Raw genomic sequence first — 21,441 nt, forward strand, 5'->3', positions numbered from 1 at the left:
GCACTTGAGGACCTCTCACGGTATTCTTTCGATGGAGGTAGGCAGAGGGTTGTGGCAGTTTCACAATAGCACGATCATGGTGGTTTCTTCCGAACCATGGTTGTGGAGGTGCTGGAGAGGCGATGCCACGATAGCACATCGTCACGAATTATTGCAACTTGCATGGCTCATTGAATAGCGATGGTGGTGAGGAATGAAATCCTAGTCGGCGACCATCACGATGGTGATAGAAGAAGCGGGTGAGCTAGATGATAACTCATGTTGGTCTCATCAGCTCACGGTAGCCACGGGAGCTAGTACAAAACCGTGCTTGACGATAGGGAACGATGAGGAACATTGTGATGCTGGGCGACGAGGGGATTGCAAGGAACACTGTGACGGCTACGAAAAAGGTTGGAGGTACATGGCGTGGCCGTGGGCTGGTGAGCACATTGTGGTGTTGGCGTTGGACATCTCTTACCACAAGCTTTAGTGACGGGGGTGAGAGCTGACAGTGAGGGGAGTCACCGTGGTCGGGAGCCACCATGCCGGCGATAGAAGAAACTGGTGGGCTGGGTGGTGGTCGAGTTGTTTCCCTTAGGGTGCTCAGCAACATGCTCCTAATGTTCGCACGGTGCGCTACAATGGAGAGGATCAGTGGCGGGAGGCGCTGTTGTCGTTGGGAACTACTCCACTAGTGACAGAAGATGTCGGTAAGCAACTTGGTGGCTAGACCAGTATTTCAAATTTCGTATTGTACCGGCTGATACGGTCGAAATTTTTGGTACTGGCCGTCCGGCCAGTACAGATACTATACATGTTTCGTACTGGCCTTACCGGCCTCAATTTCGGCCTGTACCGGCCTATATTTCGGCTTTTTTTTTTTTTCATTTTTTTCATTTTTTCAAACTACAAGCTTATTTTTTAATCCCCAATTCAGACTAGACGATTTATAATTTATATATATGTATTTATATATAATTTATTTATATATAGACTATTATTTTAGAATATAATTTTTATATATATTTTGGAATATAATTTATTTATATATCGATTATCCCGAAACGGTACCAGTACCGGTACCGAAATATTTCGTTCCAGTGCCTTAACCGGTATGGCGTTCAGTACGGTATTCAAAACATTGGGCTGGACTTCTGGGGTGCATCGTAACATGCTCACAGTGCTCGCATGGTGCACAATGTGAACGGTGTAGTGCTGCGGTGAAGGGCTAGTGGAAGGCATTGCCGTCCTAGTATAAACATTCGGTGGGGTAGCCAACCCTGACTTGCACCAGGCAAAGGAAAGGGGGGCAGACTCTCATGCCTGCCAGCGTGTGTTGCTGGGTGCACGACTACATGCCATGCCACGCCCATTGTGCATGGCATGCACAGTGGGCACCTTACGTGCATGCATCTTCCCCTCACGTGCACAATGCACGCCATGTATCTCAAAATTTTCTTGCTGCAACAATGTTATCCAAAATAATAATGAAAAATAATTATGTATGAAAAGTTAAGAGGAGTCTTATCTGTTAATTCAGAAATGAGCTCAATGGCCGAAGATTCATCCTTCTCCCTATTCTAGTGCAGAAGATTAGTCGATCCCACAGTCGGCGCCAACTACCTATCGTCGAGATTACGCGATTGAGCCATTCTCCCACTACACCCATCACCAGAGTTATGTGGTCGATGCATCCTCCCGCTACACTCTTATCACTGAGGTTACGAGGTCGAGGCATGCTCCTGCTACACCCATCTCCAGAGTTATGCAGTCGAGGCATCCTCCCGCTACACTCTTATCGCCGAGGTTACGCAGTCGAGGAATCTTCCTGCTACACTCCTATCGTCGAGGTTGTGCGGTTGAGGCATCCTCCCGCTACACCCATCGCAAGAGTCAAACGGTTGAGGCATCCTCTCGCTACACTCCTATCGTAGAGGTTACAAGATCGAGGCATTCTCTCGCTACACCCATCACCAGAGTTACGCGATCAAAGCATCCTTCCGCTACACTCCTATCGCCAAGGTTACTCGGTCGAGGCATTCTCCAGCCACACCTATCGCCAGAGTTATGCGGTCGAGACATCATGCCGCTACACTTCTATTGTCGAGGTTACGCGATCAAGCCATCCTCCCTCTACATCCATTGTTAGAGTTATGCGGTCGAGCTTCTGAGCTTTACAACCGCCTCATGCAGGTGTCCTTCAAGAACGAGTTGACGTGCTCAGAAACCTCCAAAGATGGATGTAGGGGGTCGACGGGCTCCCTAACCAATTAAGCGCGGGTTACTATAAACAAACTCTTACGTCTACATCAAAATGGAAACATTAAACATTGATAGAAATTCATAGCACAGGGCAAATTCCATTATGCCACCAAAAACCAAAAATGATTATCAAGCACGAAAATATGCACACTTCACTAACCATCACGTACAATCATAAGTACACTTAATTATTATGTAAATGTTCTTACAAACAAACTTCACAAAAGCCCATCCTCGAAGGCCCTTACTACAAATTCTACAAATTCTTCTTGAGAACTACTCATGGAGATCACCATTGCATTGCATAACAATGATAAACTATGGACCAGTTCCCATAATTGTTTTTTCTGTTGTTTCTTATAGGTTACCCCATCACGATCGACTTGAAGATTCTCAACCCTTTCTTGATGAATAAGTTGACCTTAAGAATCGCAGGCATCTGTTAGGGACTAAATTGACTGGGTCCAGCCCTTTGAAAACGTATCACTAATAATAAAGGAAAAGATAAAACTAAGAGATAAGGCAAGAAAGAGATAAGGCAAGGAAGATATAAAACAAGGAAGTTGGTTTAGACTCCCAAAAGGAAAATGCTTCACAAGGTAAATTGGATTCTATCACTCCAAGGAAGAAAACAAATCTCTATAAAAGGAAGAGATCTCTACAGATGAAGGACGGACTCTCCACAAGCTAGGGGATGACTTTTCTATGCCTAGACTAAATTTCTCTATTGTATTGAGCGACATGTGAGGCCATGACGATTGTAAAATCACCAATCATAGTGGATTTTACTCCTAAACAATGCGTGGACATATGCATTTGTGCCGAATTACGTAAATTTCTGTGTCTATCTTTATTTATTTATATTTGCTTATTTGCTATTTATTTCATGGATAAACGCGAAGAGTACCGTATTGAAGCCTGAATCACCATCGTGGGTGGGGATAATTTTTTCCTCCGTTCCAGCCTGTTGTACGAATTAAGGCATTAACAGAGAATTTTATGAGAGTATATATTTAGCACAAAAACTTACTCATAGTTTAGAAATGAAATATTAAGGGGGTAATGTCATCTTGGAGGTGGATATGGCCAAACTTTTGACTGGGTTGTTGGTTTTATTTGGCTAATGTTCTTTCATACGTTGGTTTTAACAACTCCGTTATTTCTTTGTTGCAAATATGCTTTTTGGGTCCAAAAGTTTCGGTGTGTTTAAATGACATTCATAAATTTACTTTTCTTTGAGTATAAGATTAGGGCAATGGGATATCTTAGTGGGGATGCTAAGCTTGGCGACTTATACTTCTGTTACCCAATATGCTATTTTGAGAGGCTATTCTTCTATCTCCCGTATTTTATTTGCGGGTTATCTCCTTGTTATGGATGTGTTTCACTGCCACCATCACACATTTACCTGCAACCAAAGAGTAGAGGGCTTGGAGGTTCGAGGGAACGCCTCTGATGCCTAAGTCAGTGATTGAAGATCATAATAATAATAATAATACCAATGAATTCGATCCCTTTTACGTACCTTGGTCTCCTCTTATATAGGGCCTTTGAACTATTCTTTTACTTAAGTGATAATAGATATATCTATTATTCAAATTCAGACTTGAGGATGAGGGTTCTTACTCTAATGGATTGTTATAATAAATGTCCTTCCTTTATTGCTGCTTGGTGGTTACTTAGTCGACAACGGGAAGTAGGTTGGGCCACTCTCGGCTTTAATGGGCCCTTTCAGTATTGGGGTTCAAATCATGAATAAGGTGAAGGCTCGGGCCTGTACTGTATGGGCGAGAGGAATAATGGGTTTGAAAAACCCTGCTTGAGTGACTCCTACAAATTCCTTCATGTACTTACTTCATCACGTACTCTGCTTCCTCCTTTGTTATACATCGCAATAATGGGTTTGAAAAACCCCGCTTGTAAAGGACTCAGTCAACTATAGTAAAGCTGGTTGCATTACTTTTCAACTTTCTTGCCTCTTCCTGAGATGGGAAGATCACCTGTCTCCAAATACTTTTTTATATCATTAGCCTACCCTGGCGTACTTTCTCCGATCTACAAACTTTTCTCTCCTACCACTAGACTAGCCATCTTTCATAAATCAACTTTCCATGGCAGCGCTTCTTCTTACTTTGCTGAGGCCGCCTTCGCCAATCAATTAGCTTTGAAATTGTCTCCTCGATGTATTTTCTTGATTCAAAAGTATTTGAGGCTTTTGCACTGTTCTTGGACTTGGTGAAGGTATCTTATTAGCTTGGTTCCCCTCGCCAAATACTCCCCGGTGATTTGCCTGACTACTACCTGTGAATCGGCTTTCATCTCGACTTCCTCGCCTCCTAATACCCTCGTTATTGCTATACCGACGAGTACTGCTTCATATTCAGCTTCGTTATTTGTTACTTTGAACTCCAATCGTATTGCATGGTACGATTCTTCTCCTTCACGTGTTACTACGTGCACACCAACTCCTCCCCCTACTCGATAGGCTGATCCATCCACTAATACTTGCCACAGATTCTTCTTAGGTGGTTTATGGACTTATTCTCTAAAATTTGAAAATTCTGCTACAAAATCTGCCAAGATCTGTCCCTTCACGATGCTTTTTGGTATGTAACTGATGTCATACTCACTCAGCTCAATTGACCATTTGACCACCAGTCCTGAGGTGTCTGGTTTCTGTAACACCTTCTGTAGAGGTGATGAGGAGATCACCTTTATCGGATGACCTTGGAAATAAGGCCAGAATTACCTTACAACTACCACCATGGCGAAAACGACTAACTCAATCTTCTGCGGATATCTGGCCTCAGCTCCTCTTAAGGCCCTGCTTTCGTAATTCACTGACTTTTGTTCCTTCCCCTCCTCTCATACCAATGTAGAAGACACTACGTTTGGAGTCACTGCTAGGTATAGTGATAATGGCTCCCTTGGCTTGGTGTGACTGAGCAATGTCAGCTTAACCAAATATTCCTTTAATTGAGTAAATTGTTCCTCGCACTTGGCATCCCCATCTTGTACTTTCTTAAGCACCTGAAAGAAGGGAAGACATTTATCTGTTGAACGGAATTTGTTAAGAGCTGCTATCTTGCCTGCCAGCTTTTGTACCTCATTTAAGTTTTTTGGCAACTTCATCTCTATTATTGCTTTGAGTTTTACGGGACTTACTTCGATTCCTCTTTCTGACACCATAAAATCAAGGAATTTTCCGATTGCACTCCAAATGCACACTTTGTTGGGTTGAACTTCATTTGGTACTGATGCAAAACCTGAAAACCCTCCCTAAGATCTTCCTCATGTTGGTCAAACTCCATACTTTTCACTAGGAGATTATCGACATACACTTCCATATTTCTTTCGATTTGATATTTAAACATTTTGTTCACCAACCTCTGGTAAGTTGCCTCAGTGTTCTTCAAGTCGAAAGGCATCACCTTATAGCAGGATAATCATCGGTCGGTTATAAAAGCAGTTTTCTCTTGATTAGCCTCCTCCATCCTGATTTGGTTGTATCCTGAATAAGCATCCATAAAACTTAACATTTTATGTCTTGTTGTTGCGTCTACTATCATATCTATCCATGGTAATGGAAAGTTGTCTTTTGGGCAAGACGTATTGAGATCGGTGAAATCCACACACATTTGCCACTTCACTTTAGGTTTTTTTACCAATACCACGTTGGACAACCACTCTGGATACTGTGCTTCTTTCATGAATCCAGCTACTAATAACCGATCCACCTCCTTCGCAATTGCTTCATACTTCTCGGTGTTGAAATTTCTTCTTTTTTTGTTTTTTGTTTTACTAGACATACCTTTGGGTCTACGTTCAGCTTGTGTTCGATGACCTCCTTGCCTATCCCGGGCATATCTTTATGACTTCATGCAATAAGTCTTTATGGTTTAGAATGAAATCTATTAGCTGCTGTCTCTCTTCCTATGCTAATTTAGTCCCGATCTTCACATGGTTATCGGGATGATTCTGCTCAAGAGTGACCAACTCCAAGGGCTCATTTGCCTCCCTATGCTTCAAAGCATCTTCATCTTTAGTCTCTAGCTCCGTCATCATTACTTGGGGTCCCAGTGGGAGGATCGCATGTTCTTCAATATCCACAATACTGACCTCTCTTTGCCCCTGTCTGAGTTCCTACATATAACATTCTCTTGCTAAGACCTGCTCGCCGTGCACCACGCCTGTTGGGAACTTCATCTTTAGATGATAGGTAGAGGTGATAACCTTTAAAGCATTCAACGTGGGTCGCCCAATGATCGCATTATATGCTGACCGAGTTCTCACTATGATGATAGGTAGAGTCATCGTCGTGGCGACATAAGGGTCTGTACCTACAGATATTGGCAATGTAATGGACCCCATTGATTGTACCGCATCTCTAGTGAATCCTTTCAACTTAGTTGGTGCTAGTTTCAACTGACCTTTGCTTATTCCCATCTTGCTGAAAGCATCCCATAATAGGATGTCCACTGAACGTCATCAATTAATATCTTTCTTGTGGTAAAATTTGCCACCAGGATTGTTATCACCAAGGCATCATCATGTGTATACATGACCCCTCAACAATTTTCGTCGTCAAAGGATATTGTGGGGGATATATGCACGCGGGGTTGCTTGATGGGTCTCTCCACATTAAAAACTTCCTATTATCTCGCCCACCTAGCATACGCCTTTCTTCCTGAAGAAGTTCGGCCACCTCTTGCATATCCACCGATGATCATATGTATTTCGCTTAGGGGTGGGTTTCTACGGGCATCATCTGTTCTCGGTTTCTGGTCACGAGGTTCATGTGACCTCCTCCCTCTTCTTGGTGATTCCCGTCGCCTAGGGCCTTCACTTCCTTCTCTTATACTTGAGTTTTCGATCATTCGTGCGTCATTGGGGGGGGGGGGGGTAATGTTCTAGACGATCAAGCATTCCAACTTGCAACTACCCTTCATTTCTTCTACCTTTCGCTTCAAGTTGTAACAATCCTCAGTTCTGTGCCCTTTTGTTTTGTGATAAGTGTAGTACTTCTCGGTCTATTGCTCATTGTTTGTTTCACTTCCTTTGTTTTGTCCCAGTTTTGTGTACTGGAGTAGTGCACATAACCTCCTGTTGGTCTTTCTTTGCCTTCTGACTCCCATCTCGGTTTTTCCTCTGTTCTCCTTTATGTTTCCTTACACTCATTCTTTCCAGTTGGGTGGTCAAGGTAATAAGGGTGTCTTCAGTGTTGACAAAGTCGTCGGCCCTATCCATAAATTCTCGTAACGTGGAAAGAGTTTTTCTGACCAGTTCGGCCATAAAGGGGCTTCTTGGCCAAATACTACCCAGCAATGTTGCTAGCATGATTCTTTCGTCTTGATCGTCGGCGGTCTTCTTTTCTTTATTGAAATGTGTTAAATACGCTTTCAAACTTTCATCCTCTCTCTATTTAACTGTTAGCAAGTATGTGGTTGGTCTCCTACACCTTTTACTAGCCATGAACTAGATCAAGAACTGCCGGCCCAATTTTTCAAAACTTTCTATGGAATTTGGTTGTAGTGCTCCGAACCATCCTCTCGTCGATCCCTTTAGAGTCAAAGGAAAAGCCCTACACACAATTTCCCATGGGAAACAGTGCAACGTCATATGGGCTTTGAAAGTCTTCAGATGCTCCACGGGATCTCTTGAGCCGTCATATAGGTCTATCGACGAGACTTTAAGTTTTGGAGGCAGAGGCATTGTCATAATTTTTGTAGATAATGGTAGATTTGTGCTGGACAATAACTGATCGACCATGGAGGACGTTCCTATCTTTTTGGCCATCTCTTCATATTTATCCATCACGCTGCATACGTCATGGTGCAACTTCTTTGCCTCCTCGTTTTCCTGATGGCCTTTGCCAACGCCCGCGCTATTTGTCTCCATCTCTACCCTGTCAGCCTGACTAGGTGTCGCGTCTTCTCCTGACTGCCCGTTTTGTGACTTGAGAGTCTCATTCTCCTTACGCAGTGAGTCCACCTCTGTGGAAAGTTTCTTTATGATCTCCTCCATATCCGCAAGTTTTTCCTCCATGTTTTGTAAAGTTTCTCCTTGATCCCTAGTTACCTAAGACCGAGTGATGATGAGCATGTGAAAAGTATGTTAAGTGTGAGACTAAACAAATCCCACAAACGACACCAACTGTTATGGACGTGTTTCACTGTCACCATCTCATGTTTACCTACAACCAAAGAGTAGAGGGCCTAGGGGTTCGAGAGATCGCCTCCGATGCCTAAGTCAGTGATTGAAGATCATAATAATAATACCAATGAATTCGATCCCTTTTACGTACCTAGGTTCTCCTCTTATATAGAGTCTCAGAACCATTCTATTGCTTAAGTGATAATAGATATATCTATTATTCAAATTCAAACTTGGGGATGAGGGTTCTTGCTCTAATGGATTGTTATAGTAACTGTCATTTCTTTATCATCGTTGGGTGGTTACTTAGTCGGCAACGGGAAGTGGGTTAGGCCCTTCTCGACTTTAATGGGCTCTTCGACATTGGGGCTCAAATCATGAATAAGGTGAAGGCCCAGACTCGTACTATATGGGTGAGAGGAATGTCCTATTTACTCCTTCATTTCACTGGCTTCTGGACAAAAGATAAATGCTTAGAAAAATGTGTTCTTATTTCTAAATGCCAGAGTCAACTTCTAAAGCTCAAAGGAATAATGTGCTTGCTACTACTGGTCCCATGGAGAGTTCATATCCTTAACCCTACCTCGGAGTTCGCTCCCTTTCACTATGGTAAGTTTATAGTTGCCATGTTTGAGCTTATTTAGAGGAAACTGGTTTGATTACATGGATTTGAATATAATTTTTATTTTGAAATTTGAAAAAGTTAAATTATTTATTATATTTTATATAAGAATTTAAAAAAATTATAATAATTAGATGAAATGAGATTAAATAATTTATTTTGTATAACTAAACAAGACTTAAGAAGAAAGTAATCAAACGAAAGGGAAAGTTACAATCTAAAGGAGGTAAGCTTATTCTTTTCAAATCTATTCTCTCTTTTCAGAAAAGCATAAAGGATTGTACAAGAGCGTTGGGCTTAGGTGCTGTAGTTGAGAGATGAGTGGATAAATTTTGAAAAATTGAGGTTGAAGAATCTATTGAAATTAGGGCTAAAAATAAAAATCCTTAAATCAGTTCGAACCGGAACGGATTGGTATATTTGGTCCGGTACAAAATCAGTTTGATCCAGTATCGATTTCATTTCTTTAAAACTGGTTTCAAATCGATCCGATTTAGATTTGAATTCTTTTTTTTTTTTTTTACATCGAATTGAACCAGACCAGACCGGTTCATATATATATATATATTTTATTTTTATTATATATAAATAATTTTTTATATGATTTATTTATATTATATACTAAATTTCTAATTAATATAACATAAAAAATTAAAATCTTAAAATTCATGTATAATAATCTAATAACATAAAATTAATATAACACAAAATAAAAATTATTCTTATAAATCTTATTATAACATTTGATATAATATATAAATTTTAATTTTATAACAGAAAAGTAATATAACATAAAATCTTATAAATAACATAAAATTAATATAACATTAAATCCTTTAATTTTAATTTTTGGTAACCATCATATTATCACTAACATATATGATAATATGATTTTTATGACTAATGTATATATAGTATAATAGTTTTACCATAATTCTTATTTTTTGTTACATATCATTTTTATATTTAAACAATTTTTTTTAATTTATTAGTTTGTTATTTCAAGCTCGACTTTTTAAGATCCTAACCTTGCTAGTTTATTGGAAAAATCGGTAAAATTGGACTGAACTGGATCAAAACCAGTAAAACTATAAGTATCGGTTTCGGAAGTAAATTGGTTCGGTATCGGTTCTTCAATTCTCAATCGGTGTATACCGATTCGGTTCTAAAATACGCTTAAAGTCAGACTGCTTACACCAATGTTTTGAATACTGTACCAAATGTCGTATCGGTTAAGGTACTGGAACAAAATATTTCGGTACTGGTACCGTTTCATGTACCGTTTCGAGATAGTTGATATATAAATAAATTATATATATAAATATATATAAAAACTATATTCCAAAATAATAGTATATATATGAATAAATTATATATAAATACATATATATAAATTATAAATAGACTAGTCTGAATTGAGGGTAAAAAAAAAATGCTTGTAATTTATAATTATATATAAATTATAAAAAACAAGCTTGTAGTTTGAAAAAAAAAATTAAAAACCGATACAGGCTAAAATACAGGTCGGTATTTAGGCTGGTATGAAATATATATGATACTTGTACCGATCACTGGGCCGGTATGGCAAATACGGTACGGTATGAGATTAAAAACAATGGCTTACACCCCTAATTGAAATAATGTGTATTGTAGTGTGGCGTTGGGAGCTCCAATAATGAGCGTGTTGTGGCCTCAAGTTGATTATGCCTAGTACCCTTTTATATGCCCATTGATTAGGCCTCGAGTTTTAGAGGTGTGGCACATGTTGTTGAAAAATGGTTGGAAGGTCGTAGATCTATCATTTTCCAGTATAGGAGAAAAAATAATGAAAACTCAACAAAACGACTTTAAAGCCTTTTGAGGGGAGGGGGAAGCAGCTGGAACTACTCTCTTCACTTGGATTATGTGGTGGGTTTAGAAAGAAAAGGAGGGGAGAAAAATAACACATCAATTAATTGCGAAAAAATTATTATTATTTTGTTTATTTCCTTTTGAAAAAAAAAAAAAAAAAAAAAGGATAGAAAGAGACCAAATACTTGATTTGAGACAATCGGGCCGAACTCGTATCAATCAGCTCTTGGGTTAAGCTGCAAGAAGCAGCCTCCCATTAAAAGGTATTGGGCGGGCCTGTTTCTGGTCGTTCCCTCCTCTCAGCAGCGTTCGTCGCCAACTCCCCGCAGTCTCTCGCTCTTCAGTGGCGAGCAAGGAAAATCGAAGTTCGACGCGGAGTGATATCGGTGCATTGGGTAAAAGATGAAGCCGAGCTTCCTCGTTCTCCGTTCTCTTGTGCCCTACCTGTGCCTGTTATTTATGGTCTCTCCAATCGTGATTAGATCAGTGTCGGCAGCTCCTCTCGAAGACCCCTTTCTCGGAATTGCTCCCGAAGGTCCACCCCCTTTTATTCTTTTATTACTAATCTAGCTATTCCTTCTTTGCTTTTCTCCATTTTCAATTCAAGTACCCTGACTTTATTGTAATTATATTGATAAATCCATACCACAGATGAGAAATATTACAAAACCTCGGCGGATTTAATAAACTGTAAAGATGGATCCAAGAAATTCAACAAATCTCAACTCAACGATGACTTCTGCGATTGCCCTGATGGCACTGACGAGCCTGGTTCCTCTCTATTCTTTCCTTGCCCATATTTCACACTCACTCACAATCTGTCAATGACTCTCTTAATTTTAACCAAGTGAATATATTTTGACTCGTCTATTTCGTTGAAGGGGTTTTTTTTTTTTTTTCGAACAATATTGTAACGTTTTAGAAGATGGTTCATTTTTGCGGTGTTTTTTGTTCATAAGTCAGCGATAAAACGATCTTTGGTTATCATCCTATAACCAAAAGAAGATGGAGACTCATTTCATTTTTTTTTCTAGGGGTATTACATTACCATATCTCTCTGTGTGGGGTTTGCTCTATTGCTTGTTCGTTTATTTGTACTGTACGAACGGTCTGTCTTCATCCTAGATGGAATTAGGGTCCTCGATAATTTCTTTGATCATTGCACTTGGAATAGGAATCCTTATAGTTTCTTTCAATGGTTGATATCTATCATTTATTTTCTGTTAAAATTCTCTTTTGTGGGTTCTAGGTACATCTGCATGCCCTGCTGGAAAATTCTATTGTCGCAATGTAGGACATGTTTCACTTTTCTTATTTTCTTCTAGAGTGAATGATGGTATCTGTGGTGAGTACCTCTCTCTCTCTTCCTCTCTCCCTCTCTCTCTCTCAATTCATGGCATGCCGCTTCACTTTTTCGATTTTGACTTCATGGGCTTGCATTTTTTACTTTGATTAGTCTCGAAAACATTGCGCTTTTTTAATTACTCAGTAAAGAAACTGGATATTATTTTCCCTATTTCCCAAGGCAACACTAGAAGGATGTGATGTATCATAATAAATGGATAACAGCCAGGACAATTTAAGAGGCTAGTAGAAACGGAGAATGCATGGTCCTACTTGAAACTAAAATAAATGATCTTGCATTTCAAGGATAATGCTCCCTGCATTATAAAAAGAGAACTGGTTTCCTGTGCTGGTGTTCTACCTCCAATTCTAGGGGCTGCTAACCTAGATTGTTTAAATCTTGCATCAAATGTTGTTTGTTGCTAGATCTCTGCTGTACTCTCTCCTGTTTACTTAATTCTCTTTGTGATCTGAGTTTACTTGTCACCAATCTGTAGATTGTTGCGATGGGAGTGATGAATATGATGGTAAGGTAAAGTGCCCAAATACATGCTGGGAGGTTGGCAAAGTGGCCAGAGATAAGCTGAAGAAAAAAATCGCTACATATCAAGAAGGGGTTGCTTTACGAGAGCATGAAATTGAACAAGCAAAACTAGCTCTGACTAAAGATGAGGCAGAGCTGACAAAGTTGAAGGATGAGGAGAAAATACTGAAAGGGCTTGTTCAACAGCTTAAAGGTATGGTTCTAGCCATGTGATTAGTTGAACCTCCCCGTCCATGAGCAAGAAATTATTACTGGAAGATGTTCTACTTATCATGCAACTTCAGTAGAGTTACCATATGGAGGATGCGGTGATGTTACATTCAAGAATAACCATTCCAATTTGGAATGGAGAGGACTAAAAATGAAAATAATGAGCCATGTGCTGTTCATCCTGCAATAACATAAAATTTATCACATTCTCTAGGTACCTTGGTCCCTCTTTTTCAGTAATGGGTATAGGTATGACAATTATGGTATACTCTAGGAGGTTGTTTAGCTATAAGAAGTTTACCATCAAATAACTGTTTTGTGGTTTGACTTATTTGCAGAGCATAAAGAAGAAATTGAAAAGGCTGAGGAGAAAGAACGTTTACAGAAAGAAAAAGAAGAGAAGGAAAGAAAGGAAGCCGAAGAGAAGCTTAATAAGAAGGAAAACAAAGCTGAGCAGGAAGTTGATCAGGAGATCAGAGAAGATGTGGATAAAACTGACAGTGAAGAGAAACCAACCGAAAGTTTACATTATAATGGAGTTGGACCTTTGGAGGACTCTTCTTTAGTTCAGGTTATTTATGCATGCTTGGCAATCCGTGGTAGAGCTTATTTATAATTTCATGCCGAACCTGGTAACCACAAGCTCAACATGTGGTTGTCAGATCCTGTAACCAATGGGCACTTCTTTTGTGGTTCTTGGGTTGTATACCCCATATGCCACAACCAATTATGATGCCAATTCCCTAAATTTCACCAGACCCGCTCACCAACTACTAAAGGGTACATTACTTCTAAAAATGACCCGGGTTATGAAACAATGCCAGAGTTCCAAGATTTCTTTCTCAAGAACGTTCAAGATTTTAACTAGTTAAGCTGAAAGACATAGAGAATGCATGATACACTTGGAAACTTGCATTTACGAGGATTACTCTTCCATCAACAGCCACATTCAAGATGTCTGCCTTCACTTATTAAACTTTGTCAAATTTGGCATAAACATGGTGTATGTACCTGTTGGTGCCTGTTCCTGCATCCGAGAACAAACAAATGCATATAATATAGTGTATGTATAGCTGAGATTTACCTATGATTGGCCTGTGATCATTGTCATTAATCCCCAATATTGCAAAAAATAAGTTTGTTTCTACTAGCTTCTCATTCACAGCCTTTTAATAGGATGTGGTAGAGGACAATGATGAGTCAGCAGCTGAAGTTGAAAATGGTGATTCTTCAGAGAATGAAGGATCTATGGTTAATGGAGTAGAACAGGTAAATCAAGATTCCCTGCTGTTGTATTTCTTTACCGAAATGGATAGAAGTAAGGGTAGCTCTTCAAGACTTCATCGAACCTCCATTCTCAGTAATGGACTTAAATTCTTACTTGGTCAACTCCAATCTCTAATCTATTATGTCCTGATGTTTTTATCTCGATATAGAATGCAGCGGAAGCAAAGAAAGAGTCTGCAGTTATGCCTGATTCTGGAAACAAGGTGCCTCTTCTTGAAGCCACTATATACTTTAAATTCATTTGTGTGTTTAAATTCAATTATATCAAATATTGTTTTGTTCTTTCCTGCCCTCTCTCCATATCTTACTTGCTATACCGCTTGGTTTGCATTGGTTGCTTGTTTGTTAATAATCAACTGTTCTCTACATTGTTATTTTGTTTCCAACTTAGTAGTGGGTAAAATTGGATATAAATAAACGAAATGGAAAATTCTATATACCACACCACCATCCCACTTTCATCCCACTATGTAAGATGTGGCATATTTATCTCCATTGGATGATCCTTTATTGGATGATTCTTTATTATTCAATGGTGATAAATGTGCCACATCTTACTTATAAAAAAAAAATAAATGTGCCACATCTTACATAGTGGGATGGTGGTGTGGTGTATAGCATTACTCTTTTTTTATAGGTAAAATTCAAATTTTACCCTTTGGATGAAACTTTAAAGGAGGTTCCACATGAGACTTCAGCTAGCAATTAAGGGTATGTTTTGTGTATGAGATGAGATGAGAAATTCTCAAAACTTCTCACATTTTCTTCTCAAACATCACTCAAACACAAAACAATTTTCAATTTCAAATCTTCAACTTTTTCGTTTCATCATCACAATTTTTACAAACTTTAAAACAAAACACAAAAATCAATACAACTTTTTCAAACTTCAAAACAAAAATAATTTTAAAAAATCATATTCAAACAATTTTTAACTTTATAATATTTTTATTCAACCTTTTATCTCTCTTTTCCCCCAACCCAATAAAACATCTTAACTCAAACTATTTCACAACTATTCACAGAATTCTGAGATACTCCAAGTGTCCAAAGGAGCCCTAAAACTATTTTCTGATGGCACGTGAATATATTGCATATAAGCTTTGTTTATTTATTAGTTCTAACTGATACTCAGCAAATTGATCTTCTTGCATACATACTATATATACACACACACACACATATTGATTAGTTCGATTAAAGTTTTATCAATATGAAAGAAGAGTGTTACCCCAGTACATAGGAAGTATACAAGAGATCCCCATAGTTTGGAGAAGGGAAATGTGCAAGTAAATCTTGAAAAGACAAAATAGAAAAGGGTTCACTTTTTTGGACCACTATCCAATGAAAGAATATTAAGGAATGATGACTTGAGTTCTGGCACTGTCTTAAACATTCCTCAAAGGTTTTTTGATAAGTAAAACATTCCTCAAAGTTATGCTCATTTCTTTCATGCCAAACACTCCACAATTAACAAGAATGGAATCTTCCACAATACAGCACATTGATGGATGCCCTTTCCAGCATGGTGGAAGATCCACCACTCGAGCAGGCATAACCCACTCAATCCCACATAGGTCAAAAACCATATTCTATTAGGGTTTTTTTTATAGGTATTCCACAAGGCATTGGTGACCTCACAATGCAATAGAAATGATCCATAGGTTCCTTGTTCTTGTGCAGACAGCATTTGTCAATTGCAATGATGCCTTACTTCCTCACGTTGTCTACGGTGAGAATCATCCCTAAAGCCACAGGCCAAGTGAAGAAAATCACTTTAAAGGGACCTTATTCCTCCAAATAAGGTTCCACAAAAAATTGTCCCTAGCATGGGCACACAATACATTGTAAAATGACTTGACCTTGAAGACTCATTTCGTGGATGGGTCAAACCATTTTTTATCTTCACCATAGCTTTCCATCCTCCTCGGAATACAACCGGTCAAAGAAAGTTGAAAAGAGATCCACCTTGTCATTAGCCTTCTTGACAAAACTGACACACCACCAAAAAGATTCAGATGATAGTTGATAATGCACCCACATAAGCATCCTTAGAGCAAGCGATTCGGAATAACTCTGGGAAAGCATATTTCAAAGATTGGTCACCACACCAGACTCTCACGTGTGTGTGTGTAACCATCTCTGAATTAAGGGATGTTATGTCACCACAGAAGTTTTCTTTCTTCTGTTGGTTGCCTGGGGGCAGTTGCAAGGCTGAAATTGATACGTAAAACTTTACGTTTTTATTTCTCTCTCATTCCTGGGTCCTTTGAATTTGAGTTTATTGATGTTTGCCTTTGTGTGGTTTCCTTAGGGGATTGAAAATACTGAGGGATTATCAAAGGAAGAGTTGGGTCGCCTTGTTGCTTCTCGCTGGACAGGAGAGAATACTGCAAAGCAAGCCGAACAAGTTGATGCTGCAAAAGGTGATGATCATGAAGAGCATGAAGAGATGCCTAGGGGGACACATGATGAGGAAGATGATGGCTATGCTTCAGAAACTGATAATGACAACCAAAAATATGATGAGGACAATGATGATATGGAAGACGAAGTAGATGAAGATTTTAGAGAGGATCATGATGACTCTAGTTCTTCGTACAAATCTGACTCAGACACTGAATTAGACTTGTCAGGTTTGCAACACTTGTTCTCTGTGAATAAGTTGTTTATCTTTTTTTTTTTTTTCCCTTCAGTAAAGTTGTTTCAAAATAATTCTTGTTTTAATAACTTAACTGCATTCTAGATACAACAACCCTGAGTAACCCATCTTGGTTGGAGAAGATTCAAAACACAGTGCATAACATTCTACGTGCTGTCAATTTATTTCAAACTCCAGTAAACCGGTCAGGTACAAACTGAAGTTTTATGTTATGCAGTGGTTCACAATGGCAATAAATGCAATGCAATGACTTTTATCTGTTCCCTTTTAAATTCTTTAGAGGCTGCTCAGGTGCGCAAGGAATTTGATGAGTCCAGTGCCAAATTGTCCAAAATTCAGTCAAGAATATCAAGTTTGTCGCAGAAGCTGAAACATGATTTTGGTTGGTACATAATGGGCTGTATCATTTTAACACTTTACTGATGTAGTCATTGTGTTGAAGTTGGCTGTTTGCTTGGCTGCCATAGGCTGAACTCAAGTTTTGACATTACAGGGCCTGAGAAGGAGTTCTATTCATTCTACGGTCGCTGCTTTGAGAGCAAGCAGAACAAGTTACAAATTTTACATTACTCAACTATTATTGTCTGCATATGATGTTTTGGGTTTTCAAGGAAATTGCAATCACATTCATGTTAATTTTCTTACCTTTGGTCAATCAAAATCTTGGTTCAGGTATATTTACAAAGTCTGCCCATATAAGCAAGCTTCCCAGGAGGAGGGCCATACTACAACACGTTTAGGGTACGTGTATATCTCCGATCTTTGGTCCTTTGCATCTACTTTCCCATTGAGTTGTATATTCTGAGGTATAATTGTCGGAGATCTTTTTCCAGAGATGTTGCACTTGAGTATCTTAGTTGTCCAACCAATGAACTTGTTTCTAGATTGATGTCCTGGTATCAAGACAAATACTACATTGAATAATGAAATTGGAATAATTGTGCCATCTCTCCGATGGTTAGATCTCCTGGTATGGACTACAAAAAAAAAAAAAAAATGGTATCACCGTATGCATATGCATCACCTTATCCTGTTGGTTGACCCTCAGTAGAGTCATGGTCAGTTCCTGTAGGTATTCTTATATTCCTTCTGGCAATTTGTTCTGCTCCTCTGGATATATCGAAGGAAGTATCGTTTCCTGTAGCTGATGTGTACCTCATTTGTACACAGATACACAATATGGTTCTCCTTGCTTTGAAATTTTTGTCATAGATTTACATATTTCCTTATGTTCAATCAGCTCATATGGTATTTGCGTACTCCATTTTTCTTCTGGTAAACAGGCAATGGGACAAATTTGAGGATTCATACAGACTCATGATGTTTTCAAATGGTGACAAATGTTGGAATGGGCCTGATAGAAGTTTGAAGGTACTTATTGCCATGCTAATAAGTAGGATCGTGATATTGTTTTCTTTTAACAAGGATGATGCTTTGTGTTTTTTTTTTCTCTTTTTGCAAATGATTTAGGCTGCTTGGCAGAAATGGTTTAATTGGTCGCATTTAAATATGCACATGAATGGGCTATTTATAAGATTATTTTTTTAATGCCCCATGGGATAAGGATCTACAATAATAAACAAAAATATATAAATATTTTGTTTGAAGGACTAGGTATAAAGGTCATTTTTTGAAAAGGTAGGGCCAAGTCATGAGTTTGAGTAGTTGCAGTGGATGGCAGCCGTATTCACTAGAAAAAAGGTTGTCTAGAAACGACTAAGTAAAAAACTAGTTGAGAGTTTAAAGTAAAACTAAACGTGATGCTCTATTTGGTACCTTCTACAACTTTCTGTTGTTTGTTTTACAGGTCAAGCTAAGATGTGGGTTGAAAAATGAGGTTGCAGACATAGATGAACCAAGTCGTTGCGAGTAGGAATTGCTTTCTTCTTTTTCCCACCAACCCTTCCTCACTCACTATAGGTCGCTCACTGTTATTTTTACTTGTGGCAGATACATGGCATTGTTATCTACCCCAGCTCTTTGCCTTGACGAAAAGCTTAAGGTACTTTTATTGGTCCCAAGTAATTTGAAGCTCTGGTTGCTTGTATTATGCACTGAATCCTAATGGAAGTGTGAACTGTGATAGGAACTACAACATAAACTAGACTTGATGAATAAAGAACAACCACAGAGTCATGATGAGCTTTGAACCGTCTGGTTGGCTTTGGCTGCGACTGCTCTTTCGTAAGCTGACTGGTTGAAGTGATCCCTTGTGTTGATGAGAGACTAATCTGCTCAAACTTGATGATACAGGGATGCATAATTTGATTGATAGTTTGAAGGAATTTGAAGCAACACCTGAAGTGGTGCACTGAACTCACTTTTTTTTTCCCTCTTTTCTTCCCCCCCTCCCCCGGGGTTTTGGAGCACACTTAAATCTGACAGTTGTTTTTTGTTTTTGGGGGAATATGAACTGAGGCTTGGGAGTCCACATCGCACGTTTGGCTCAGCTAAATTGATTTTGATATTCATCCTCTAAAACATTCTGTTCCCAGAGCAGCGGTTCTCATTCCTACATCTGCGACTGCCAGAGTTTGCATATATACCAAGAGCATGTCTTTGAAAGCCCTTTCCTTCAGACTGCATTATTTTTTTTTTATATTTTTTGGGGGGAGTTTATTGACTGGTCGATTTTTTTTTTTTTTTTTAAAGGGACGTAGTTGTATCCGTTCAAGGCAAAGCCAAAGGTTTACTCGAGTGTATGGGAAAAGCTTTTATTTTTTTAATGGTCAAGATAAGAAGATTTCTTTAGCAAGGAAAAACTGATACATAAAGGGGGTGACGGACTGACAGTCCCAACAAGCACTCAAAAATAATAGATACAGTGAAAAAACTTAAAAGAGAGAATCTTCAAGTAGGATGTGATGTTAAATTCCAAGTAACACTCTCCAATAGGGGGGTGATACCTCGTCCTTCCATTTGTCTAAGAATGGACTGCACAAGGCTTCATACACACTCTCTCCCAAAACGTGACCTCTTCCTGCCATGGCCCTCTCTCCCAAGACCTTCGAAGCTGACGACATCTCCGTTGCCCTAACCCTTGAAGCCAATGACATCTCTGTTGCCCTGACTCTCGAAGCCGGTCAACACAAGTGTAACCCCCAAACATAACAATGGAAAGGGGACAAGTTCAGGACAAACAGGTGGTCCGACGACATCGCTCACTCCCTCTCTCTCCTCAAGCCCAAAGCTTTCTCTTCCCTCAAGCTACCACTAAACTTGAAAATATAAAACTACACATAGGAAGCCCAACTAGGACATGGAACTAAAAGGGACAGTTCCAAGGACAACAAAGACAATGCCTATGGAAGCAATCAATGATACAAAGATAAGCTTTACCAATAGCTGCTTTTGGCATTCTTGTCAAGGAGAGATGGATATGGGTGACAAAGATAAATATGGGTTAGAAAATAGGAATGAGGATCCTGTGAACTATGCCTGGCAAATACTTCCATCGGAATGGTGCCCACGGGAAATCTAATGGCTGTCAACAAAGAAGACCTTATTGGATCTTCTTCTTGTTCATCTATTTCAATGGTGCACTGGTTTGGCCCAATCCTTTGGGAACACCACACCAATTCAGAAAACTTGACAATTTGTGAAATTAGTGTCCAGCTTTTGAAAAATGGACAAGTACACCGTCATTGGTGCATGTTCCCCACGCGTTGGTTGGTAAAGGTAGCAAAAGGGGTAGTTGGGGGTGGCGAGAATGAAGGGAGAAGAGCTTGCAAGCGTGTAGGGAGGGTTGAGGCTTGGAGGGTTTTGTATTTTTTAAGGCTAGTGCATGAGACCCATGCACAACGCGTGGCTCATGCACACACCAGACAAGGCTAGAGTTGGGGTTGTTGAGAAGATGGAGAAGATGAAACATTCCCATGAAATCGTTGTTTAATTAAATTTATTAATTGCTAAATAACTTGGAAAACATCTAAAAGCATTATCAAAATACTAGCATACCCTCGGCATTAGTTTTTTTTTTGGAAATAAGTACTTTCACCCTTCAACTAATAAACATTTTATAGTTTACACCTAAACTACTATTACTAACGGATTACACCGATCACAAACTATCAAAATGTTACAAACATATTAATATTGAATCACGCAACTTCAACTATTATAATAGAACTATAATGTACGTTAGTTGTTACCTTTTGCTAACTGAAAAGTGCAATATCTTAATATTAGTAATTTGAGATTTGAATTATATTGCTTTTCATCACTTGTGACGGCAAATTTTCAGATTTTTCATAGAAGTTACCCATAAAGGATGTTGTAATTGCTTTTGCACGGACAGCAGTAGACTATACTTCTACAGGTGAATGGCATAGCGGCTCCAGATCTTTGCTCCCGGAAGTTGGGCTCGTTATTATCTCTGCCTTTATGAAACATTGGCAGTAGGAAAAAGTGGGGATTTGAACATGTTTTCGTTCCACCTTGCAATTTGAGAGTGACTTGATTTCCATGTTTCTATTATTATTTTTTTTTACCATTTAATATCACGTTAATATGGCCAAAAAAATA

The 21,441-nt window shown here is 39.0% G+C and overlaps 1 protein-coding gene across 1 annotated transcript; it reads left to right on the plus strand.

Moving 5' to 3' along the window:
- The first annotated feature begins 11,130 nt into the window (after window positions 1-11,130).
- LOC121238801 (glucosidase 2 subunit beta) lies at window positions 11,131-19,458 on the plus strand. Its single transcript, XM_041135833.1, has 16 exons — window positions 11,131-11,405; window positions 11,522-11,641; window positions 12,120-12,215; window positions 12,712-12,951; window positions 13,307-13,539; window positions 14,145-14,237; window positions 14,405-14,458; window positions 16,570-16,891; window positions 17,002-17,106; window positions 17,198-17,299; window positions 17,411-17,468; window positions 17,590-17,658; window positions 18,201-18,288; window positions 18,725-18,786; window positions 18,868-18,919; window positions 19,004-19,458. The coding sequence occupies exons 1-16, from the start codon at window positions 11,273-11,275 to the stop codon at window positions 19,064-19,066; spliced, it is 1,890 nt and encodes a 629-aa protein (XP_040991767.1). The 5' UTR covers window positions 11,131-11,272; the 3' UTR covers window positions 19,067-19,458.
- The last annotated feature ends 1,983 nt before the right edge of the window (window positions 19,459-21,441 follow it).

The sequence above is a fragment of the Juglans microcarpa x Juglans regia genome, chromosome 7D, assembly GCF_004785595.1.
Source record: "Juglans microcarpa x Juglans regia isolate MS1-56 chromosome 7D, Jm3101_v1.0, whole genome shotgun sequence".
Taxonomy (NCBI): domain Eukaryota; kingdom Viridiplantae; phylum Streptophyta; class Magnoliopsida; order Fagales; family Juglandaceae; genus Juglans; species Juglans microcarpa x Juglans regia.